Here is a 27,179-nt window from a genome sequence, read left to right as displayed (position 1 = left end):
GAAGAAAATGAAATAAACTCTCTTATGAAAATTATAACTTCCGAAAGTTAACCAGATGTATCGTTAGCTCCAGTCTGACATGCAGTCCTATACCTGCTAAGGAATTTCCACCTGGATGTCTTGCCTGAATCTTTTTTTTTTTTTTTTTATTGTTAAATCATAGCTGTGTACATTAGTGCAATCGCCTGTACCCATTCTAAGATGCACCATAGATTACATCCTTCATTTTAGCAAATGAGTTCTCCGGAAGTTAATCTTAGGTCAGAAATCACTTGAGTTTGAGGAAGTTAATACTTTTAACTTTAAGTTGATGTGAAGAAACATTTTTGTGTGATTTTCAAATAATTAACAGATTTAAGAACGTATGTAAAAAATATATATATTTTGGCCAGAGTTATGTACTGCAAGTGTTATGAGGCTTAAGGAAGTAAGAACTGAATGGTTAAGCTCAGTTTTTTAAAAAAAATTTCACTCTTGATAATTTATTTTATCCATTATGATATTGAGAATGTTAGATGTCAAATAATCTTTTCTTATTATTTTAGGCACACAGGTCTTTTAACATTGATTCACTAGCCTAAATGGAGATGATTATGATCAATAATATTTGCTCTCAGAAGAAAATTTAACATTTCACTATGTTATCAATAATTATCGAGGCAAAAGATATTTACGCAAATAATAATTTGCATTACCTTCTATTTGATCTTAAAAACCCAAATAAGTAAGATGTTTACCAAAAAAGTTTCTGATGCTCATTCCATCACTTCAATTAAGGCAGGCTAAATTAAAAAAGCAAAAAAGAGTATAGTTTATTGATTTCCTCAAGCTATTTAAACATAAGTGTGGTCCTGTATTTTTCTAACCATGAAACAAAATATTGAACTCTTCCCTTCCAGCATATTTCCATACTTCAAATGCTGATCTTATCGTTATTTGCAAGTCAAACAGAGTTGGACTTTAAAAGGAAGAAAGGAAAGCCCTGGGGCCGGTAAGAAGTGCTGTTCTGGTCAGAATGTACCCAGGGTCACAATGCCGCCACAACAGCCACTTCACTTCAAGTCGACATTTTTCAGTAAATAAATAAATAACAAGAATTTGAACTATAAAGAGCCATATTTGGAATTAATTTTTTATAATATTTCAGTTGGCATCTTCCTATTCGCTTTGTGAACATTTACCATGTTTCTGCACCTTGCATTCTTTATATGATAATAAATAATTATAAAAAATTGTAAAATAAGAATACCAAAGTGAATCAGAAACTGGTAAAGAGTCGGATGTTCCTGGATGCCTGTTTTGTAATAAACTGTGAAATGTATCCATCAATGGTAAGCGGGGTTTAAAAGCTCCCCAGGCAGTGCAGTGCTCACAGAATAAACTCAATTGATGTTCAATTAACTAAATATTACTCGTTTGCTTGCTCAGATTAGTGGTTCTTTTAAATTGATCTCATGGAGCATATTGCAAGTTGGATCTATCAGTTTTACAACACAAATGTCTTCATGCTGCAATTGGGTAAATGAGGTGAAGGCTATGTTGATTAGTAGGATGTAAGCACTCCAATTTGTACAAATAATCAACACATTGAATCCCATAATGGCACAAATGTATTTATGATCTTTGTACAAATGACTTAATTAAAAATAAATAAATAAATAAATTGATCTCCTTCTTTTTGAAAGATTTCAGAACTTAGGTACAGTTTGTGCTGTGGCCTGGAACACAGCTGTGACTGTGTCAGACTGTGTCCAAAATTTTGGACTGGGGGAGCTCAGGGTAAAAATAGAAAGGGTTAAAAGAAGAGGTACTTCTTACTGAAATAACCCACGTGTGCATCTTCCCTTTGGACTTGGACTTAAATTTCGAAGGGATTAGCAGCTTCTTACATTCCTCTCCTTTCCAAATTCAAAATATCTTTAAGCAGGTAAAGGGCAATGTGCTTATTAGTCCAAGTCTCTGCTCCTGTTCATAATTAGATTTGTTTTATTGGAGAAAAAATTAGCCCCTCCCAAAAAAAAACCATTTTGACCATGGTAAGCAAGCCTGCTGAAGAAGACGATCTGAAAACGGCTGGGTTTCATAATAATTGTGAGGGGGTGAAGCGGAGGTGAGGAAAGCGTTTCAGAAAGGGAATCTCTGCACCTCGGGAACCAGAGGGACAAACACCAGGGGGCAGGAGGAGCCCGGGCTCTGACTCCCAACCTGGCTGCCTGGACTGGGCTCCAAGACTCGCTCGCTTCGCCCTCAGGATATTTATCAGTTCTCGCGGCTTGCACAGAAATGTGACGCTGACAAGTGGGTTTAACTTGAGCGTGGTCTAATTACTGCGGAGAGAACAGAACCGTCTCTAATGACAGCTACCTCGACAGCCGCGGCTTGGGGAGAGCCCGGGGCTACATTCCCTAGAATTTATTCTTTGGTGAGAGACTAGAGATTCTGATCGAACTGCATTTCTCACGCATTCCAAATGCCCCTTTTTTTCTTTTTACTCCTGTGAACTTTGGTTGCAAAGGAGGGGCTTGTTAAAGACTCACCAATCCCGAGACGGTGCCATTGTAATTTACAAGAGGGCGGCCGGGGACGGGTGGGGAAGGTGCAGCCTGCTTGAGCCGTAGCTCTGAATTCCAGCTGCTCTTTAGCAAATAGGCTCCAGGGTTTCTTCCCAAACTGTTCTGGGTTTTGCTTCAAAGTCTAGCTGCACTGAGTCTAAGCCCTCCTCGCTGGGTTTCAGAGAAACTACCGTGCCCTGCGCGGGATTACCTTGAATGGGGCCCGGACGTGGTGAAAAGTTATAACTCTAGATCTCGGGCAGATGAAGAAATGAATCCAGGGCCGCGCCTGTGGCTCAAAGGAGTAGGGCGCAGGCCCCATATACTGGAGGCGGCGGGTTCAAACCCAGCCCCGGCCCAAAACTGCCCCACCCTACCCCACCCCCACCACCAAAAAAATAAACGAATCCAGCACAGCAGTGTGCTCTGGCTTCTCTGTCGGCGCCCGGGATCTAGCAGCCCCGAGCCCCGAGCCCCGAACACGGGTTGCAGCTCCAGGCGCCGCTCCCCACACTCAACCTGTTGCGCCTTCCCTCCTCCCCCTCTCCCCCGCTCGCAGTCTCCCCGCCTTGCCGAGCTGATTGGCAGAAATTGCTACCCAACCCGCGACTCGGGGCCTCCTCCCAGGGCCTACGATTGGCCTCCTGGGAGGGCTAGAGTAAAGGGGTGAGAGGGGAGGGATTTCCCCCAAAGCCCGGGGTCCGGGGTCCTGAGTAACAGGAGCCAAGGGGCTGAGTCGCGAGCGGCGGAGCCGCGCAGCCTGCGCTAGCTTCGCCTCCTCGGCTGCGGCTCCAGTCCCGACCGCCCCGCGCAACTTCTGCAAACTTCTGCAACACCCGGGGCTGAAGGAGGAACCCCCCGCCCTCACCCGCAGGCTGCGTGTGAAGTTCCTGGCACTTTCCGGAGGTGTCTCTTGCTGCCCGCCTGGGGACTGACTTTACACGCTCCCAGGCTGAGCTGCCCGAGCCCCAACACCCGGACCATGCAAGCAGCCGGGAGCCCCAGGCTCGTCTGGCGCCAGAGAGTCAGCCCCGCCAGCTCTCAGTCAATACCTCCGCCGCCGTCCCGGCTGCTACTGCTGCTGCCGCTGCTCCTGTCACTGGTAAGCCGCGTCCCAGCACAGCCCCCTGCTCCTGAACGGGTGTTGCTTTCCGCGGGTCTCCTGGGGGCTGCAGGGGTCCCTGCGGAGGACGCCATAGTGCTGGCCAACCGCAGACTCCGGGTGCCGTTCGGCCGTGAAGTCTGGCTGGATCCGCTGCACGACCTGGTGTTGCAGGTGCAGCCGGGGGACCGCTGCGCGGTGTCGGTGCTGGACAACGACGCGCTGGCCCAGCGGCCGGGCCACCTGAGTCCCAAGCGCTTCCCGTGCGACTTCGGCCCTGGAGAGGTGCGCTACTCGCACCTGGGCGCGCGGAGTCCATCGCGGGACCGCGTCCGGCTGCAGCTGCGCTATGACGCTCCCGGAGGGGCGGTAGTGCTACCCCTGGTGCTGGAGGTGGAGGTGGTCTTCACCCAGCTGGAGGTTGTGACTCGGAATTTGCCCCTGGTCGTGGAAGAATTGCTGGGGACCAGCAATGCCTTGGACGCGCGGAGCCTGGAGTTTGCCTACCAGCCCCAGACCGAGGAGTGCCGCGTGGGCATCCTCTCCGGTTTGGGCGCGCTGCCTCGCTATGGAGAACTCCTCCACTATCCGCAGGTGCCTGGAGGAGATGGAGAAAGGGGCGCCCCGGAACCTCTCCTGATGGACTGCAAAGCTTTCCAGGAGTTGGGCGTGCGCTACCGCCACACAGCCCCCAGTCGCTCACCAAACAGGGACTGGGTCCCCATGGTGGTGGAGCTGCGCTCACGAGGGGCTCCTGTGGGCAGCCCTGCTCTGAAACGCGAGCACTTCCAGGTGCTGGTGAGGATCCGAGGAGGGACGGAGAACACCGCACCCAAGCCCAGTTTTGTGGCCATGATGATGATGGAGGTAGACCAGTTTGTACTGACCGCCCTGACCCCAGACATGCTGGCAGCCGAGGACGCTGAGTCCGCCCCTGACCTGTTGATCTTTAACCTCACCTCTCCGTTCCAGCCTGGCCAGGGCTACTTGGTGAGCACAGATGACCGTAGCCTGCCCCTGTCTTCCTTCACTCAGCGGGACCTACGCCTCCTAAAGATTGCCTACCAGCCGCCTTCCCAAGACTCCGACCAGGAGCGGCTCTTTGAACTGGAGCTGGAGGTGGTGGACCCGGAAGGAGCAGCTTCAGACCCTTTTGCCTTCATGGTGGTGGTGAAGCCCATGAACACCCTGGCTCCCGTGGTCACCCGGAATAGTGGTCTGATTCTCTATGAAGGTCAGTCTCGACCCCTCACAGGGCCTGCAGGCAGTGGTCTGCAAAACTTGGTCATCAGTGACGAGGACGACCTGGACGCAGTGTGGCTGGAGGTAGTGGCTGGGCTCCGGCACGGTCACCTGGTGGTTCTAGGTGAGTCCAGTGGCAACTCTGCTCCCAGAAGCTTCACAGTGGGTGAGCTGGCAGCCGGCCAGGTGGTCTATCAGCATGCTGACAGAGACGGCTCGCTGAGCGACAACCTGGTGCTCCGCATGCTGGACGGGGGTGGCAGGCACCAGGTGCAGTTTCTGTTTCCCATCACCTTAGTGCCTGTGGATGACCAGCCACCGGTCCTCAAGGCCAACATGGGGCTGACACTGGCAGAAGGTGACACGGTACCCATCCTGCCCCTTGCTCTAAGTGCCACTGACATGGACTCCGATGACTCTCTGCTGCTGTTTGTGCTGGAGTCACCCTTCACAACTACGGGGCATCTGCTTCTCCGCCAAACCCACCCTCCCCAACAGGAGCAGGAGCTTCCCCAGGGCCTTTGGAGGAAGCAGGGAGCGTTCTACGAGCGCACAGTGACAGAATGGCTCCAGCAGGACATCACAGAGGGGAGGCTGTTCTACAGACACTCTGGGCCCCACAGTCCTGGGCCAGTCATGGACCAGCTCACGTTTAGAGTCCAAGACAACCATGACCCCCCTAACCGGTCCGGGCTACAGAAGTTTGTGATACGTATCCATCCCGTGGACCGCCTCCCTCCAGAGCTGGGCAGTGGCTGTCCCCTTCGGATGGTGGTGCAGGAATCCCAGCTCACACCGCTGAGGAAGAAGTGGCTGCGGTACACTGACCTGGACACAGATGACCGAGAACTGCGTTACACGGTGACTCAGCCCCCCATGGACACCGATGAGAACCACTCCCCAGCCCCGCTGGGCACCTTGGTCCTGACTGACAACCCCTCAGTCGTGGTGACCCATTTTACCCAAGCCCAGATCAACCACCATAAAATTGCGTACAGACCCCCAGGTCGAGAACTAGGAGTGGCTACTCGAGTGGCCCAGTTCCAGTTCCAGGTGGAGGACAGAGCTGGGAACATGGCTCCAGGCACCTTCACGCTTTACTTGCAGCCTGTGGACAACCAGCCCCCTGAGATCCTCAATACTGGCTTCACTGTTGAGGAGAATGGCCAACACATCCTACGTGCGACTGAGCTGCATGTGAGTGATGTGGACACAGATGCTGCCCACATCTCTTTCACCCTCACACAGGCACCCAGACACGGCCACATGCTAGTGTCTGGACAGATACTGCGTGTAGGGGGGCTCTTCCACTTGGAGGACATAAAACTGGGCAGAATTTCCTATTCCCACAACGGGGATGAGTCCCTAACTGACAGCTGCTCTTTGGAAGTCAGTGACAGACACCACGTGGTGCCCATCACTCTGAGAGTGACTGTCCGGACAGCAGATGAAGAAGTGCCTGTGTTGAGCCATCCTGCTGGCATTCTGGAGTCCTACCTAGATGTCTTAGAGAACAGGGCTACTGAAATCACTGCCAATGTCATTAAGGGGACTGAGGAGGGCACCGATGATTTGATGTTGACCTTCCTCTTGGAAGATCCACCCTTGTATGGGGAAATCTTGGTCAATGGAGTTCCAGTAGAGCAGTTTACCCAAAGGGACATCTTGGAGGGCTCTGTGGTCTATGCCCACACCAGTGGTGAAATAGGCCTGTTGCCCAAAGCAGACTCTTTCAACCTGAGTCTGTCAGATACATCTCAAGAATGGAAAATCAGTGGCAGCACTATCCAAGGAGTTACTGTGTGGGTGACCATCCTGCCCGTTGACAGCCAGGCCCCAGAAGTTTCTGTGGGAGAACAGTTTATAGTAATGGAAGGTGATAAAGGTGTTATAACGTCAGTGCATATAAGTGCTGAAGATGCCGATTCCCTGAGTGATGACATCTTGTGCACGATAGTTATTCAGCCCACTTCTGGTTATGTGGAAAACATTTCTCCAGCACCAGGCTCTGAGAAATCAAGAGCGGGGATTGCCATAAGCGCCTTCACTCTGAAGGATCTCAGGCTGGGTCACATTAATTATGTCCAGAGTGTTCATAAAGGGGTGGAGCCTGTGGAAGATCGATTTATATTTCGTTGTTCTGATGGCATCAACTTTTCAGAGAGACATATTTTCCCCATTGTTATCATTCCTGCCAATGATGAACAGCCAGAGATGTTCATGAGAGAATTCATGGTGATGGAAGGCATGAGTCTGGTGATCGATAGCCCCATTCTCAACGCTGCCGATGCAGACATTCCCCAGGATGATTTAACTTTCACTATTACCCAGTTCCCTACTCATGGTCACATCATGAATCAGCTGATAAATGGCACGGTTTTGGTCGAAAGCTTCACCTTGGACCAGATCATAGAGAGTTCCAGCATTATTTATGAGCATGATGACTCAGAGACCCAGGAAGACAGTTTCGTGATTAAACTAACAGATGGTAAGCACTCGCTGGAAAAGATGGTCCTCATTATGGTTATCCCTGTTGATGATGAGACCCCCAGAATGGCCATAAATAATGGACTAGAAATAGAAATTGGGAAGACTAAAATTATCAATAACAAAATATTAATGGCAACTGACTTAGACTCAGAAGACAAATCTTTGGTTTATATTACTCGGTACGGGCCAGGACATGGCTTATTACAGAGACGAAAACCTACAGGAGCTTTTGAAAATATCACTCTGGGCATGAATTTTACACAGGATGAAGTGGACAGAAACTTAATTCAGTATGTCCATTTGGGGCAGGAAGGCATTCGAGACCTGATTAAATTTGACGTGACTGACGGAATCAATGCCCTCATTGATCGCTACTTCTATGTGTCCATTGGGAGTGTCGACATTGTCTTCCCTGATGTGATAAGTAAAGGAGTGTCCTTGAAAGAAGGTGGCAAGGTCACTCTCACAACAGACCTACTCAGCACCAGTGACTTGAACAGTCCTGATGAAAACTTGGTTTTTACCATCACCAGAGCTCCCATGCGAGGCCACTTAGAGTGCACAGATCAACCTGCAGCATCCATCACATCCTTCACTCAGCTCCAACTGGCGGGCAACAAAATCTACTACATCCACACAGCTGATGATGAGGTGAAGATGGACAGTTTTGAGTTTCAAGTCACCGATGGACGTAACCCTGTCTTTCGGACGTTCCGGATCTCCATTAGTGATGTGGACAACAAAAAGCCAGTGGTCACAGTCCATAGCCTGGTGGTCAGTGAAGGTGAGAACAAGCTGATTACTCCCTTTGAACTCACCATTGAAGACAGAGATACTCCTGACAAACTCCTGAAATTCACCGTCACCCAGGTGCCTGTTCACGGCCATCTCTTGTTCAACAATACCAGACCAGTCATGGTTTTTACCAAGCAAGACTTGAATGAAAACTTAATCAGCTACAAACATGATGGCACCGAGTCGAGTGAAGACAGCTTCTCCTTCACCGTGACCGATGGCACCCATGCAGACTTCTATGTTTTCCCTAATACAGCATTTGAAACAAGGAGGCCCCAAGTGATGAAGATTCAGGTCTTAGCTGTTGACAATAGTGCCCCCCAAATTGCAGTGAATAAAGGGGCCTCTTCGCTTCGCACTCTGGTCACTGGCCACTTGGGGTTTATGATCACAAGCAAAATACTGAAAGTGCAAGACAGAGACAGCCCACACATTTCTCTGAGGTTTACGGTGACAGAGGCCCCTCGACATGGGTATCTCCTCAACCTGGGCAGAGGCAACCACAGCATCACCCAGTTTACCCAAGGTATGTCTCCCCTTTCCTTCCAAATATGTAAAGTCGTTTAGGCAGAGCATCAAATGAGAGTCTAAGAGAAGGGAAGGGGAGGGGAAAATAGGGGAGAAAACAAAGACCCACATCATGGGAGAACGGTTCTCTAATTACCCATGTCTTCTTCCCACGCCCTTCATTAGAGGGAGTATCAATGTGTTTTGACAGTGGGAAGGTAAAGCAGGAGCCAGTCTTTGGTGAATTATAATAAACAGGCTTTCCAACTCTGCTCTGTTGCAGCACCTGTCCTCTGAGCATCCTCTCTTTTGTATGCCGCAAATAGTTCACGAAGCATTTTTAGCCTCTTAGAGAAAGATGTGCTTTCTAAATTCTGTTTATTCCCATTGCTATCATTATCAGTTACCATTCATTAAAAAGGCTAAAACTTAATGTCCCTTCGATTAATTTTTAAGAGCATTGTTCCAGGACAATTACGATTGTTAAGAAGAACTTTGTAACTAGAAGAAAAATTCGATTTTACATTGTAGATGTTTAAAAAATGTAGTATTTCATGATTCAATCAAATACCTGTCCGAGGACGTAAGGGAAAAACACATATGTAGAGTTGTAACACTTACAGGTATGTGTGGAAGGCATGTTACTATGATACACACAAAAAGAAAAGCCTGCTCTAGACGATAGGTTCACCACCAAAATGTACATCCATTTCATTAAGGACCTGAAAATGTGCAAACAAGATTAATAGCAGGAGGAAATTGTTTCATTATTGCAAACATGGTAACAAACCCCAGTGACCTCAAGCACCTGTATCTCTGAGGCAACAGGGTTCTTCTAGCCTTGAATTTGCTTTGTGGATAGACATAGCCTGAGACAGGAAGGGCTGGTGACCTGTGCAGGTTATTCAGAGAGGGAGGGAGAAGCCTATTTATTGACTGGAGGCTGGGAGGTAGGGCACTGCTCTATAGAACGTGTGACTTTCATTACAAAGGGATTTGGGTTGCTTTCCTGAAAATCTCAACCACATCAGAACGGAAACTAGATCTTTCCTCTGCAGGCCCTGTGAGTAGAGATGGAGTTAACCCCAGGGTGTCCCAGTGGGGGTGTTCTTTTCTTACAACCTTGTTGTGCTGGTAGATAACAAATGCTTCAGTAAACATGGATGTAGTGAAATGTTGTGTTAAAGTGAACTACTCCTCTGTTTTAGATGCTGGCAAAAAGCCCCACGCTCCAGCATCCTGATTCTTGGCTGGAAGCCTGAATATATCCTAGGGCCTGCAGGGACAGGAAAACCTAAGTGCCAACTGTCACACCAGACCAGCAGGAAACTTTTGTGAGAGGCTTGCTGAGGATAGAGACGCGATGCAATCTTAGACTGGGTTATTTTCATGGAAAGTGAAGAGAATGAAAGGAATATGTTACATGATAGAAAATGGTACTGGAAATTACTCCTCCTACCTAAAAAGAAATCTGATTTTAGAAATTTTAAAAAGGAATATTTGGATGAAGACAAGCAGATGATTTAGTTTTAATTCTGTGGACCAAATCCAATAGTTCAAAATACTGGAATTCATGTATTCTTTCTTTACCATTGATTCAGCCCCAAAATTATGCTGTATGAATATAGGCCATTGTTCCATCTCACTGATTTTGGGTCACCATGATTAATTTTTATAGTCTTTGTAACTGGAGAGTAGTTATGTTTAGTCTGAAAAGTGATGATACTTTTTAAGAGTTATCATCTTAGGGGAAATTATCACATTCCAATGCAAACCCAAATATTGACTAGCATAACTGTTGGTGTTTAATCGCACGGGACTCATTTAAACAAGTCGAGGCTGGAGTTTGGTTCATAGCAGGTATTTGTGAAGATTAGATAAGCGATTAAAAAAGGAAGAAAGCTCCATCAGAAAGCCACCATGGCTGATATTCCAGTAGAAGAAACAAAAGCAGCGTTTAGAAGAGTGAAGACTGAATTCTTTTTGTTTTGGGTTGTGTTTTATCGTGAATGTATAAGCTAAACTATATTTTGATGTATTTTCAATGCACTGAAATAAGTCAATTTGGCACAAGGGTTATGTGGCACAAGAAAAGGTTATTCCTAAATTAGATTGACTTAATGGTCCCTGGAAGAAAAAAAAATTAATCCATTTCTAAAACTTATAAATTTCATTATTTGGAAAAGTTAATCAGAATTAGGAAAATTATTCATTTATTTCAAACTTCACCTCTTTGGCTCCCCTAAAGCCAGGTCTAATCACTTGTCTCAAATACTTGGATTTGTTTTCTCTACAATAGGAACATATTGATATCTTGTGTGAAATAATTTATAAATAGAAATAAATTTATATTATTTATTTATAAATTATTTATAGATTTATAAATAATATCTATTATTTATAGATTTATAAATTATAAATCTACTGAGGGTGATTTATAAATTGTCTTTCTTTCCTCCAAGAATTTGAACCAGATGTGATTATCAGGCATGTTAATGTACTTAGAATTAAAACAAACAAAAAAAATCAGATGATTGTGTAGATAAACTGAAATAGATTCAATGCATATTTAACAACTAGAAAATAATCTAGTTAATTGTTAGATGATTACTTAAGGAAGATAACATTTGGCTATCAGATTTTTATCTAATACTTGTACCCTTTAAGAAAGCTAGTGTTGGGCGCCGCCTGTGACTCAAAGGAGTAGGGTGCTGGCCCCATATGCCGGAGATGGTGGGTTCAAACCCAGCCCCGGCCAAAAACTGCAAAAAAAAGAAAGCTAGTGTTTATGTAGTAGCAGTATGTTAATGTTTTTAGAGGTATCTGTTGAATGACAGTGTTATGATCAATTCTTTACTTAAAAGTTTCTTTTTTGAGCCATAAAGTATTAACAAATTGTACATAAAAAATTAAAAGTGTTTCACTATGTTTGAACTAATCAATAGCACATGCTCTAATTCGGAGGGAAAATTTAAGACTTGAGAGCCGTATAATTGCATTCCTGTTTTCTTTACTGTGAAAAACATTTCTTAAAAATTAGTTTTGAAGTGGTGATTTACTTCAATACAACTATCTCTTTAATACTATATTCTTGCTTAAGAAAGCATCGATACAGGTGTTGAGGGTACTAAAATGCTTTTTATTTCCCCCAGTAGGGACTTTAGGCTTTATTATGAAATTTAGGAAATGGAAACATTGGAAAAGGGTCTTCCCCACATGGTCAGAGGTGGTTGTCCCTGTGGTGAGGATGTGTGCTCAGCAGAGTTCATGGCATTGCTTACTGATAAAGAGAAGGCTATAAAAGTTAAGAGTTGTCAGAGTAAACAGGCAAAGAGCTTCACAGAGGCCCCCTCACCCCTGAGGAGAAGTCACAACGTGCACAGGTGGACGGAGGTGCAAGTGTGGTCTCCCAGACCACTTGGCTCTTTCATTTAAATCTGAGAAACACTGACCCTTTACTGCTCTAAGATGCTGAGCAAAGAACTGTGGGATGGTAAGATGGAAAAAAAAAAATTCCCAGTTTTCTATCTGCTAAAAGGATAGCTGTAGAGAAAGGTAAGGCGACACTAGGCCGTGAGTGTGGGATGTTCTGGAGTTTAGGGACGAGATGGTAAGATGGAAGCAAATCTTTCACAGTTGCTTCCCCTCCTGGTGCCTCTGGAGGGGTCACTGACCACAACATCAGCCTCCCTTCCCCGGGTGTACCCAACCGTGAGTGGGTCACCTTTCAAAACTGTTACGAGCCCGGGTAGACCCCACTTTTCATATCTGTAAAGTGGAGCTATGGAAATTCTTGCAATGGTTGACTCTAAAACTTTGCCTCACTTAAGATTACTCTTTCATAAAGTTGTTGTCTTATCTATAAACCTCTGAACTCCAGAGCATGCATTTAGTAGAGGCTTTAGGAGATAAATAAACCACAGGACACTCACGAGACACATAAATACAGTAGACCCTCCACAGCTGACCACCTCCTTCAGTTGACCCTAATTTTCATAGACCGGACATGCACCACATGAACTAGGCCTAGTTCCCTATGTTGACCACCTCCATGTGTTGGCCAGTTGTTACAGTCCCTAGGTGGTCAACTGACAGAGATGCTACTGTATTCTCTACCACTGTCAAAGCTCCTTTTTAGCTATGATATCATGAATATCACAGAATAGAACGATATATTTTTTTATTGTATTATTGGTGTAACATCACTAAGAAGAGAAACAGGTAAGTTGGAGAGTAAGTTTTTTAAAAGTATCTTAGTAATGAAAACAAATCTGTGCAAGTGAATTTAACAGAGTGGGAAGCCAGGCAAGGGGCACTTCTGAGGTGGTATAACTTTCTTACGAATCAAAGCTCCACTTCTTTTAGATTGTATTTTGTTTTAAGTTCTCTTTGATATTGAGTTATCATGGTTATTTCAAGCTGTGTGATTTTTAAAGGATAACCCCCTTGATTTTTCTTTTTGAAGTTTAGAGAGGTTAAAAAAAGCGCCTACTATAAAGCACAAAAGGTAAGAAAAGAGCCAGAGTGGGAGGCAAAGCTTCTTTCTTCTGAGAGCCAGTCCTACAGGGAGGCAAAGGCCATCACTTCTAGAGTGGCAGGAAATCTGCCATGCCTCAAAATATCTTCCTTTCCACCTGTCATGGTGCCTGGAATTCCATATTTAGATGGTCGCCCCTTTGGTACATGAATAGGCAACTACCATTGGGAGGGGAACGCCTAGCTATTATTATAACCTAAGTCTTACACTCGGTTTATCTGTGTAAGGGATCAGATTTCCATGACACAGCTGAAATCAAGGGGCTTAGAAATCTGAGAAATAGGATAGTGCCCTTTCTCTTAGGAGGAGAAGGGAATCTAAACATGTTTATAGAAAAAGCAATCGCCAATAAAATGTACTGAGTCGTCAATTTTACCATAGTAATTAATCATCTTGCTTGTTGGTTATTTGCTAGCTGACATCGATGACATGAAAATATGTTATGTCTTAAGAGAAGGGGTCAATGCCACAAGTGATATGTTCCATTTTGCCGTTGAAGATGGTGGTAAGTAAATGTCACTCTCTTAGTAGTGAAAACAAGGACGGGGATGGGGTGGCGGGGCGGGGGTTGTCCTTGGTTGCTCTTTGCTCACATTATAACAGGGCATCTATATTGAGTGAATTTGCTGTTTCCTGTAGAAAATTTAGAGTCTCACTTTTGACACATTCCTACCCTATCATTACTATAGATAAATGTCCTCGTTAGATTATTTTTGTCTTATGATTTATGAAGTTCTAAAGAGAGAGCTCTGTATAAATAGGATTCCCAGGCCTACAGATTCAGATTACACCCTGCATGGGGTTGCCTACTGGAGGGAACCAGAGGATGTTGGAATCCAGCCCCAGATCTGTTCACAGCCACATGCCCATCCCATTGTGTCTACCCAAGGGGGCTTCTTTTCCTAATTTTTCCCGTGGATGCTATGTGGACTAACGCTGACGGACAATGTATTACATTCTCCAAGAACTTAATGCTAAGTAAATAATCTGTTTTATCTCGCCAATCTCAAAATATCTAATGATTTTCTGACTTTGGGGAATTTTATGACCTAGTCTAGCTAAATAAAAGTTGCCGAAATCTGAAGAATACTGCAGAGAATTGGCTATGAGTTATGATTTCAGTCTCTTGGGCAACATTATTGTCCCCGTGCCTTCCAAAACTGACAGCCTCCAACCACTTCTCTGCCTAACTCTGTAGACAAGGAGGAAAACTGTAGAGAGCTTCTAGAGAAGCTCTCTACTTCTAGATTGATCATAAAAATGTTTTTAAGGCTGGATGCAGTGGCTCACACCTATAATCCTGGCACTCTGGGAGGCTGAGGCAGTGGATTACTTGAGCTTAGGACTTCAAGACCAGCCTTAACAAGAGCAAGATTTAAAAATAGAAAAACTCACTGTGGCATTGTGGTGGGGGATCTGCAGTCCCAGCTGCTCAGGAGGCAGAGGCAGGAGGTTGCTGTGAGCTAGGCTGAGGCCGTGGCGCTCAACCTGGGGCAACAGAGTGAGACTCTGTCTTAAAAAACAAACAGGGATTGGTGCCCATAGCCCAGTGGTTAGGGCGCTGGCCACCTACACCAGGGCTGGCGGGTTCAAACCCAGCCCAGGCCTGCTAAACAACAATGATAACTGCAACAAAAAAAGAGCCGGGCATTGTGGAGGGCGCCTATAGTCCCAGCTACTTTGGAGGCTGAGATAAGAGAATCGCTTAAGCTCAAGAGTTTGAGGTTGCTGTGAGTTATGATGACAGTGCTCTCTACCGAGGGCAACATAATGAGACTCTGTCTCAAAAACAAACAAACAAACAAAGGTATTTCTTTCCGGATGCCCTCATAGGAAGCAGAGAACCTCACTATGTCCATGTCTTGTGTGAACAGCACACAGGTGTGAGCACGTGTGAAAGAGAAGTGGGGAAGGAGAGACGTCATTCAGACCCCAGTCACCTGTTCCCTTCATTTGCTTTTTTTTCTGTAGCACCCTTTTATGTCATCAATCTCCCAAAGATCGCATCTTTGCTCTCCATATTTTTTGGAAGCATTAAGTAGCATTTGTTTAAAATATCTCTGTTACGCAAGATGATCACAGATCTGAAAAGTGACATCTGTTGGGTGTGTAACAGAGAGGCAAAAAAGTGTATCAACGTGGGCTCAATTATTGTATTTCTACTATTAGCTGGAGGTTTGATAGAAGTAATGACTTTATTTTTTAGATTAAACAAATCACAGCTTAGTATTTTCTGTATTGATAAAAAGAATCTGACCATGAAATAAAGTTCTAAGAGGGAAAGCGACTCTCAAAAATAATCTGCTTGTTGAATCTTGCTGCTCAAAGGGAAAATTCTGCCGTAAGTAAACTTCAGAGTGAGACCATGAAATAATACAAATCTGTGTAACACATATATAAAAAAATTGATCCATGCAATTATTGGTTTAAGGCACCATGTTTATCTCTTAGAACAACGGAATAAACCTCAATAGTAAAAGTGTGATTTTTTTTAAATTGCCAAAAATGTTCCGGATCCAAAGGGTGCAATTATTCTGAGACACAAAAAATCTGTACTTTAAAAATTTTACTTTTTCCCCTATATACCCGTACACATTCTATTATTCTATTCTACACATTCCTTAGCTGGGTGATATGGGTAGTATTTACTTTAGCAATTTTGTCTGTATTCAAACTTTGGAAAGCATGACACACTATCGTGTTTTCAAACATTAAGTAGGAAATACTGGGTTAATTTTTTGATACACTGAAAACATGGAAGCACCTGTAATGGTTGTCTTTGTCTTCAAGGAACAGGCATGAAAGCATTTCAGGAGCCTTTTTATAGTTACAGCTTCCTGTGAGGGAGAAAAATTTCAGAAATATTCTTTTTTAGCCTATTATTCCCTCCTGCATACCATGACTTATGGGGCTCAGGAAGATTCTGGAAACTTGTCTGTTGAGCAGAATTTACCTTAATTCCTCTGATGTAAGCAAACTTTGTTTTGACAAAATAGACACAGAAATCTACAAGATTAAAAAATAGGAAGTTATGTATGTACACATACCCCAAAACTGTTCCAACCTGATTCTTACTTTCTTTAGGATATCTACATTGCTTTATAAATGTTCTCACATTTGGGTGAAAAGTGCAGTGCTTTTTAAACGTGGAGTATTAGCTGCAATGATTTGTTAGGACTACTGTACACCGTGACAGTAAGCATATCCGTAAGTCCTCCTCATGAGGATGTGAAACACTCTAGTATTTCCCACCTGGGAAGTGTGTCAAGGTATGATGGTGTAAAATTAAGACCTGTCTACATCCAATTTTCTACCCTATCCACTATATTTGCTTTCTTCAAATCAACATGGTTGGTGTCAGGATGGTTACTAAGGAAATTACTGAGGCAATCATAATCCTTGAATAATTTTAAAAATAAAACACAATTTTAGGGATCAAAAATAAGAGATTGAGGAGAAGAGCAAGGCTCACACCTCTTGTTTCAGATTGAATTGTCTCAGGTGCTGCCATGAGAACCTGGCTGGGCACAGGCCTCTTCTGTTATGACGTAGCCATGGATTAGCGTCACCCCCCCCACCCCCCATCCAAGGAGTGGCCCTCGGGGCAGAGTTACTTTTTCAGGCTATAAAGTGCTTTGGGACTATTATCAATTGACAGGAGTAAGGAAGATACTGTCTGTTGTAGGTAACATCAGGGTGTTCCACCTGGGACAGCCTATTTGATGTCTGGACACTTTGGATTGTAGGAACATGTTTCCTTATGTTGGACCAAAGTTCTCACCATCATGTCATATTCGAGGATTAAATACTCAAACACAAATATTCAGCCACATGTGGACTGAATACACGTTGGCTGATAAAGTACATGTGTACACACACACACACATACACACACGCATCTTTATATCTGAGGGTTCAATTAGATTTTAAACTTCCACCGGATTTATTGTTACTTACACAACTTCGCCTTCACAGCATCCCTGTGACTTGGTGAAACCACAGCAATAGCAACAACAAAACAGTATGACTTGCATTTGGCATTTGAGGCAATCAAGTCAGCAAACTGAGTAACGACCGTCTTTAAGCTGCACAGCCAGGCAGCTGGAGGCCGACTTGAATCCCGGATGCTTTTCCCAGACAGGGATAACTGTTAACTCCCACACTTATTCAGAATACACCTATAAGGGAGAAACTTCAGATCACATTTTGAGGAATGTTTAATACGAATGAGAATGAAGTCAGAGTGAGATTTTGCTCATAGGACAGACAGCAAGTTTATGTTTTCTGGAATGTGGATTTTTATTTTAAAATACCTTAAAAGTCATGCTGTCCTAAAACTCGTTCCTGGTATCATAGTATAATTCTTGAAATTATTATTTAGTACTGAAGTATGTTTTTTAGAATATTAGGGAAAAGCATAAACATGTCCCTCATCCATCTGGTTATCCTGAGGCCACTCAACACATATGAACACGTCGACATCCTGGTCCAGCTCTGACATTCAAGAGTGTACTCCAGTAGTCTGTGGCTTCATCTGATGAGCTTGTGTCTATCCGGAGCAGCCATCCATGGATTGAGCTCACCAGTCTTCCATTTCTTTTTGTTTGCATCCTTAATATCTTCATGGGGTTGACTCATAAGAATAATACTAGAGAGCTGGGAAATACATCCTTCTGTGACGATTGCCTCTTTGAATTCTAATTCTAGCTCTCGTACTCCAGCAATATTTAGGGGGAAAGAAAGCATGTATTCTTTTATCCCCTTCAGAGTCAAGCATATTTTTATCTGACTCCCTTTCAGCACTGGATGCTCTAGAATTTTCTGTGAGGTACGTTGACATGAAAGTCCTTGGGGGCCTTTTTGCTTTTCCCTCCGAGGGGCTCCTGTAGCTCTATGTTGGGGCGTGAAAGTGGCCTCACACAGCCATTCTGGGCACTGCACCCACAGCCCAGACTGCCAGTCACCTGCCCAGACGTCACCCTGCTCTCAACATCACCCTGCCAGACTTCTTTGTGCTTCTATCCCAAACTTCATTTACAGCAGAAGTGTCATGTTATGATTATTTGTTAATGGGAGAGCCTCCTTTAGTAAGGAAGGAACTCCTTCATATCAAAAAGATACCATAATCTTTGCACTTCAGTGTCTGCTGCAGGTGGCCCACGTGGTAAATACGTAACAAACATTAAAAGCAATAAATGCATAAATAGAAGGGGGGAAAAGCTCCCTTTTTATATATGGAGGAGTTAAATATTATTCTAAGAAAAGCTCCTGTGAACTCCCAGGGAACCCTTTACTCTCCTTTGGAACATTTTCTTACCCTGTCACTAATTTAAATCCCTGTGGCACCAGGAAAGATTTTTTAGTAAAGCTTTCGCATTTTTGAACTCATGAAACTAGCTACTGTGAAAATTCCTTTGAAATACTCCCTTCAAGGTACTTAAGATTGAAGAGATTCATAGTTAAGATTTGAACGAACAGTTTAAAGCTTATATTATTCTTAAAGAATCTTTCACAAAAAAAGTTGTCAGCTTATTGTATAAACAATTATGCAGTTTAAAATTTAAAAGAAGATAGACGCTTCCTATAAGCCACCGAAAATTTTAAAAATACTCATTAAAAATAGAATTTTTATGTATAGTAATTAACCCACTTTTTGATATAACATTTGGACAGGTAAGAACTGTGAGAGCATAAAATCTCTCCCCCCCATCCTCATTAAGAAGTCATTTTGTAAACTTGGGTTTGTTCAGTGTTGCTTCATTTTTAAGTCCCAAGGCCTCTGCATCAAATCTAAGATGTTTCTTAATGGGCATAAGAAAGATTAGGACATACGATCTCCTGACTTGCTCTCCTGAATGGGAGGAGCCTTCCTTTTTTTATTCATTGTGAAAACCAGTTTGCTGCTTCCTCATCTGAGCTCTCTGGAGTGACAGTGGCCTGCAGTCTCCATGAGCTTCTGCCTGCTGGTCTCGGCACCGAGGCCTGGCACAGATGTGACACTGTGCTGGCTGTCGTGGCGCATTTGGGCCGCAGCCAGACATTGTTTGGGGCAGTCTCTGAGTGGGCCTTTCAGTGCCCAATTTTCCATCTGCCAAGCCTCTTAATTCATATGCTACTGAAAGATATTATAAATAGCATTTTGACATGGCAGAAGAAGCTGCAAAGTCATTTCTATAAATGAAATGTCAGCTAAGGTCAAGGTTTTTGAACTTTGATGCCATATTTGAGGATTAAATGCTCAGAGGCAAAGAGACCACCAGAAGGGCTTCATTCCAGATAGAGGGAACACAAGGTTTCGCTTGAAGGAGACTGGTAACTTCAGGGTTCAAGGCAAAGTAAGTACTAATAATTATCTTGGATATAAATCAGGGGCTGGAACAATATAAATGAATAGAGTTAAGTAGAAAAGCAAGGACTGAGTACAAGTATTAAAAGATTATACAGACATAGTCAGCTTGGAGAAAAATGCAAGCATTCTTGGCAGTAAAACTAATTACGAGTGACATGAGAACCAGAGGAAAGATACTAGTGCATTAGGGAGTCATAATAAGACGGTGATGTCATGGCAGGCACTGAGACAGACTATTTTTTTTTTTTATTGCTTATTCTTTACCAATATATTTGGAATGCCTCTTTCTTTTTTTTTTTTTTTATTGTTGGGGATTCATTGAGGGTACAATAAGCCAGGTTACACTGATTGCATTTGTTAGGTAAAGTCCCTCTTACAAATCATGTCTTGCCCCCATAAAGTGTGACACACACCAAGGCCCATCATCTCTTTATATTAGAGAAATGCAAATCAAAACAACCCTGAGATATCATCTAACGCCAGTGAGAATGGCCCACATCACAAAATCTCAAAACTGCAGATGCTGGCGTGGATGTGGAGAGAAGGGAACACTTTTACACTGCTGGTGGGACTGCAAACTAGTACAACCTTTCTGGAAGGAAGTATGGAGAAACCTCAAAGCACTCAAGCTAGACCTCCCATTTGATCCTGCAATCCCATTACTGGGCATCTACCCAGAAGGAAAAAAATCCTTTTATCATAAGGACACTTGTACTAGACTGTTTATTGCAGCTCAATTTACAATTGCCAAAATGTGGGAACAGCCTAAATGCCCACCAACCCAGGAATGGATTAACAAGCTGTGGTATATGTACACCATAGAATACTATTCAGCTATTAAAAAAAAAAATGGAGACAGACATTTTTAATCTGCAAGACAGCACAAGATCTACTGCAGGACAGATCCAGGGAAGGGGTGAGCGGTGTTTGTAATTTGTAAGCCTTTCACTTTCCACTGAGCACTTCACAATAGATCAGGTCATTAGGTCCTTTGTATGCCGGGTCTCTGCCTTTGAAAGGTACCTGTGCTTGTGTCCATGGAAGAAGTTGCACCTTTTAGATAGAAAAGTATAAACTAAATTTAACTACTTATGATTCTTTAGGTTCATCCCAAAAGTACATTTTATATAAATACACCATTTTTATTAGCTTTAACGTAGAGGACAGTTTTCTTAAATGGGTAATCTTTGAGTGAGTATGAGTCTTTATTAGGTACAAATCTAGAAATTTAGAATGATTCCGTAGTTACTCTCAGAAGGAAGGATAGTGATCTCTTAAACACTAAGCAAATCTTTCATAGGTGATTAAGAGATCGTACTGTCGAGCCAAATATTTATTAGAAGCATATACATAATTCAGTAATATCTCATTCTGCTTCTTTGTGTTTGCTCTGGTGCCAGGGAGAAACAGAAGGTGGTTTTCAAGGGGAGGGGCACATTGTAATCGTAACAGTTCTCCGTTTGCCAGAACCTCTGAGAATGTAACAGCCAGCCAGAAGGCAGTGGAGGAAAGGGCCAGAGTTTCTGTGGTCAGACAGGATCTCCTTTTCATTTGTTTATTGAATTACCTGACAAACAGTTTTGCAACACTCACTCTTCAATGTTTTAGGTGTCTACTGGGGTCTAGGAAAACAATGATCGTCAACCTAATAGTCATGGTCTTGGACCTGAGATTCGTCCTTGGGATAAAGCAGGAGACCAAACATTTAAAACCTGTTTAAGTGTTCTGGAGGCTGTAATTAAACCCAAGATCTAGATACAGCTGTCAGGAAAGGCTTCTGAAAGGTGATATTTAGGCTTAGATGTAGGATGAACTGAAGCAACCACAAGAGGAAGGGAAGAATAAATGTTCCAAGCAAAATGCAGAACGTGTGCAAGGGTCCTGAGCTCTGCGAGCCCATGTGCCCGGAAGTGCCTGAGCATATGTGGAGCTCCGGGAGCCAACCCGAGAGGGCATAAGGTGAGGCTGGAGAACGTCCTGAGGCTAATGCAGGAAGACAGACGTCACGTGGGGAGAAGAGGATGGGCTCCGTACAATGTTGGGTCTGAATCTGGATTGGATTATGGGGCAGGGGAGAAGGAGAACTTCAGCATGATTCTGGGTTGTGCCGCCAGCAAAGAATGGTGTTGCTTTTCATTGACAGGAAATAAACTGGAGGGGCCTGGACAAGGTAGAAGGTGGAGATGAAGGAAATTTTGAACATCTTCCTTGCGAGACGTCTGACTTCTCTGATGTGTCTGTGGGAACCAGCCAGCGATGGCTGCTTACCTTCCCTCCCATGGTGGTTAGGAGCTCGGCCTTCATGTGGAGTTAGAGCTGGAATATGCTGGCACTGGCCCTCGCCATAACTGGCGATATGACCCAGAACAGAGCCATGGAGACTTTCTTAGCCTCTGTTTCATTTACAAAGTGGGATAATAGTAGTACTTAGCTAATAGAGTCCTTTTGAAGATTAAGGAAGATAATGCACAGAAATAAGGCTGTTGGTGCAGTGACGTTCCTGTCACCTGGTCACTGACAGCTGCCGTGGCTCCAGCTGCCACTCTGGGGGCCCCCACAGTCTCTTTCTCCTTTTCTTTTCATTTTTGATTTTTGTGTCATATTTCCACTCCCATCCTCTCTTATTTCCTTCTTCCTTTCTGTTGTCTTTTTCTTAGAAGCTGTCCATACAGTGTGTCCCTTTCACTTTGGAGGAGAGAAGGGGAGACGCCCAGGAGTGAACAGTGGGAGGTGACGAGCCCCTCTGTGAAGCAGCATTTAAGACTAAGGGCGCTTCCAGAGTTGCTTTGCAGTGTCTAAGTAGCTTAGTGAATATTCTCACTGGAAAAAAATAATAAGGGGTTTTCTCTATGGTCATGTAGTAGAAATACCAGAAAAAAGAAAAGGAAGAAAAAGTAAAACTTGAACTCATTTTGCATGTTTTAGTTTTCCTTTTTTAATGGCTGGGAGAATATCTTTTATAGGCTTGAAGGTTAAATATAGTAACCTGATTTTGTCAAAGCTAGCACTTGAAAGCATCTGTGTTTCACAAATGTGAGAGTCACAGGATAGTTTTGATTGCAAATCTCTTAATAACCTGAGCCACAACTGGAAGAACATGTTGATAAATTGTCGCGTTTATTTAGTTCTTGGAAACCCCTAAATATACTTAGCGTAGAATGCTGTAGTCACCTTATGTGACACATGCCCCGTTCGGTCTCAGTACTGTAAAGAAAAAAAAGCAAATAAGTAAATGTACCTTTGAGAAAACTAGTAAGTTTATGCCCTGAGTAGAACATATACTTTGAAATTCTTTACTGGGGTTTTTGGAAAGTAAGTGCTGTGTCCATGTGTCTTTAAAAGCTGGATACTGGGGGCGGCGCCTGTGGCTCAAGGAGTAGGGCGCTGGTCCCATATGCCTGAGGTGGCAGGTTCAAACCCAGCCCCGGCCAAACAAAAAAAAAAAAAGCTGGATATTATTTGTGGAAACAATTTTTAGTAAATGGGAACTTCTTGGCTTCGTGTAATGAGACTGTGAAAACTTTTTTACCTATGACTTTAGAAAAAAACTATCTGCTTTTTTAAATTTTGTCATTTTAATGTTCTTATAAGTAATGATTGGGTAATAAATAGATTTTATTTAACAGCTATGATAACATATTTTCTGCCTGATAAGCATTAAAGCCTTTTGGCAATATCCCCGTGAGGTAAATGGGACAAATGTCATACTTAATCCTGAGTGCAAATAAGGAAAAATAAGACTTACTGAAGTTTAACTTTGTGATGAAGTGATGAATGACTGAGCCACACACAGTAATCTATAGATCTTTCTATTCTTGTTTCACAAATGTAAATTGACTTCATAATATATATTTCCCAAGAACAAAAATGTTTGCAGAAATGAGAAAAAAATGTTTTTCTTCACATTCTGTTTTGGAACAGTTAATGTAAATTTTCTAAAACTAACTCATTGATTAATCTAGTGTGTCCCCTGATAAAAAAAAATCAATTGCCTAGTAGCGGTATATAAGCAAATTTTCATTGAGGAAATAAAAACTATGTTAAAGAAACAGGATACCTTTTGGATGTTTCACATTTAGAATTCTTACGTTGTTGTTAGGAGAGAAGTTTCCAGAATGAATTATTCCAGTTACAGCTAATTGCCGTTTAATCTAAGATTCATTTTTCACAGAGTATTAATATTTCTGGAACAAGGAAATTAATAGAAAAAGATGAAGTGAATAGTTACATAGCTATGCTTGGTTTTCAATTTAGAAGTATTTTTTAATTCTTCATGTTAATTTCGAGCTAAGGTTGGAAAATAGCTCTCTTCGTAGTATCTTTTGGTGAAAAAAAAAAAACCAGGACATAATTCTCCTCTTTTATTGTGAGAGAGCTCTGACTACATTCTTGGGCTAAGAAAGCGTAAGTGCCTGTTCTCCAATTCTTTGCTGGATTCTTCAGTACAGAAAGGTTTAATCATTTCTTCTTGGTAATATGCCACCTGCTACCTTTAATTCTACTAATAAGGCTGTTGGAGGCATGAGCTGAGAACACTGAAAACAGTGTTTTCAAGCACAGTTCGAGAGAGCCACTTCAGAATTTGAAAACGAAGTGGGGAAACTGGTCGGTAGACTTTGGAATTCCACAAGAAAGGAAAGAAGCATTTCGTGTTCCCATAATTCTCTCCCTTTACTTTATGCAGAATTAGCTGAGAATTAAGTGCAATGCACCAGTGCTGTAGAAATAAGAAAAGAATTTAATCGCTTAGGAGATTGTTTTCTTGAAGTTATTCTTCCCGCTCGACCCTCAGACCCATTCCATGTCTACCCAGGAACAAAGTCAGTCAGATTCCTACATGAGCTTTATGGTTACTGGTTCCATTAGAAGTACACAGAAGCTTTTCTACAATGACGTAATGGATGTGGCCTGGCACACGGTGTGCACCGTCTGAGTGTGACATCCCCTCACTGTGATAAACCGGGATACCCATGAGAGCCGGACTTCCATCTGGTTTCACTCATCTCCCCTTAGCGTGGAGCACGGACAGAGATGTTCCATCAATATTTATTGAGTGTAGTCTACTTCCTGGAGTAAATTAAGAGCGTAATAAATGTTAACTAAAATAATGACCTAACTCGACCACTCATTTTATAGATGATGAAAAATTTTTTTTAATTTTTATTTTCTTTTAAGACAGAGTCTCACTTTGTCTTTCTTAGTACAGTGCCGTGGCGTCATGGCTCACAGCAACCTCAAACACCCAGGCTTAACGATTCTCTTGCCTCAGCCTTCCAAGTGGCCGGGACTGCAGGTGCCTGCCACAATGCTCACCTATTTTTGGAGATGAGGTCTCGCTCTGACTCAGACTGGTCTCGAACCTGTGAGCTCAGGCGATCCACCTGCCTCGGCCTCCCAAGTACTGGGATTACAGGAGTGAGCCACCTCACCTGGCCCTAGATGATGTAATTGAGGCCTAGAGATACCAATTAATTTTTCTAAAGTTATCTTGTTAATAACTACAACCCCAGTCTCTAGAACAAACCTTTCCCCATCCCTCATTACCATACTAAACCTTTCCCCAACCCCTTATCACCATACGTTCAATGCCAATAATGGTCCATACTAATTCATATGATGATGCCATTGCACCCTAGCCCCAGAGACAAAGAACCTGCCTATTAAAAAAAAAAAGGAAAATACAGATATAAATTTATTTTTTATGTATAAATTTATTTTTTGTTAGAAATATATTTCTAAAAAGGAAGGAAAATAAAAAATAAAATGTTCATAGAGGAAGAGAATAGGAAAAAAGGGATTGGATAGACGTTAGACGTCACCTCGTGCTACATATTTAACCTTATATAAATTTTATGCAACTATACATTTAAATTAACATTTCTAAAGGCAACCCCCTCTCCAAAGTAAATAAAACGAATGAATCAAACTATGAAAAAAAAATATTTATTGAGTGAATAAATCATTTCCTGTAACGTGAATCTCCTCATGGTTTTGTCTCGTGATGGTTTGCCTTCTGTTCCAGATATACCTGTTTTGTATTTGTAAAAGTACAAATGTGATCTTTAAATTATCTTTTTAAAAACTTCTTTCCCCCTTCTGGTGCCACAGCTAATTTTCCAAAGTGCAAATCTGATGTTGTCTCTGGGCTCTTGTCAGCCATGGGATAAAACTCAGACTTTTCTCCTGTCACTCAGGCTGGCCAGTGGCTGCTCAGGGCCCTGCATAGGCCATGCTCCTCCACGGGCACCCGCCCTTCCTTCTTCCCGGATTTCCTTCCCACTGGATCGTACGTTCTCCTCCTGACGCCTTCCACCCCATCTTTAGGGTCACACAGCGCCTCCTCTGTGTTTCTGTCTACTTATATTGTTATTTAAAAGCTACATTCAAAATATTAACTTATATTACAATATATTCGTTTATATAATGCAAAATATTATATTTATACACATAAGTGTGTGAACATATATCCTCACACAGCACATGTACATAATTGCTTAAAAGGGGATATTAGTAGCAGCACAGGTAATTAATATGTAGTGTAACAGGTAAGATTGTTAAAATACTATGCAGCAGAATATTTTATGTATGTATACCTGTTATATAGATGTGCTTATTCTCTATTATACTAAAAATTACTCCTCACATTACACTGATAATTTAAAAATCTTTTATTTTGGTATCATCTTTATTCATAGAAGCTTTTACCAGCTCAAGATTACCTGTCTCCAACTGTGATTTAATGCAGGTTACCATATCGAACCTTTTAATAACTTCACCCTTAAACTGGTTATTATTAAGTGACTTGCAGCCCCAATTAGTAAGAAGTTGTTCTTAATATCAATGATACTGTTCCTGCTGCTAAATCGACTCAGCTTTTCCTAAATGAAAGGAATCTTTTCCAAATTATTTCTGAGACTTTTAAAATACATGGGACTCTTAAATATGCAATATCTCTGTTTATAAATGATGTCACAAAAAATTGTTCGTTGGAATGTAAGGTTTAATTGTTGGAATGTAGTACTTCAGGACCAATGAGAGGCATTAATCAAGGTCTTAGTTAACAATAGGAGCTCTTCTAGGTGTTTTGGGCTTGACTTCTCTGCCAAAGTTTTATATAATCTTTCTGTTTACCTATTAATCAACAGAAATTCACTGGATGTTTAACAATGAGGGTACCAGTCCTGGAGGTGCCCTGTGTGCTGGAATTCATGTAGACAATTGTGTTCGCAAAGCTTCCCAGCTGCCAGAGCTGTTTTATTCCTGTGTGTTTATCTTTGTTCAGTGCTTAGTCACCTCAGCTGCCACGTGGCACTTAGTAGGATGGCAGTAAATACGTGTGGTGTGAAGACACGAATCAATGCAGAACACGAATAAACCGTTGATGTCTATTTTCTCTTAAAGTCGTATGTAGAGTAACTTCAGAAGTCAGGAGAAGAATCTGAAGGAAAACAGAACAGCCTCATCCGTTAAAAACGTAAAGTAAATGGCAGCTTGTGTTTGTATCTATCTCTCAGGCACAGCTAGGTGCTTATCTTGTGGGTTTTGGACACTGAAATGAAGAACTAGATGCCAGCAGAGCAGAGAGGGAGCGTGTGGTGCGTAGAC

The 27,179-nt window shown here is 42.8% G+C and overlaps 1 protein-coding gene across 1 annotated transcript in view; it reads left to right on the top strand.

The window, feature by feature from the left end:
* Nucleotides 1–3,271: 3,271 nt before the first annotated feature.
* Nucleotides 3,272–27,179, top strand: part of FREM2 (FRAS1 related extracellular matrix 2) — a 170,479-nt gene continuing 146,571 nt past the window's right edge. Inside the window, exons 1-2 of the mRNA XM_053563919.1 lie at nt 3,272–8,707; nt 13,641–13,730. Of these exons, the coding sequence (XP_053419894.1) occupies nt 3,535–8,707; nt 13,641–13,730 (5,263 nt within the window). The 5' untranslated portion in view covers nt 3,272–3,534. The remainder of the gene's footprint in view (nt 8,708–13,640; nt 13,731–27,179) is intronic.

The sequence above is a fragment of the Nycticebus coucang genome, chromosome 15 (assembly GCF_027406575.1).
Source record: "Nycticebus coucang isolate mNycCou1 chromosome 15, mNycCou1.pri, whole genome shotgun sequence".
NCBI classification, from domain to species: Eukaryota; Metazoa; Chordata; class Mammalia; order Primates; family Lorisidae; genus Nycticebus; species Nycticebus coucang.
This window is presented reverse-complemented; position numbering and strand designations above follow the sequence as displayed.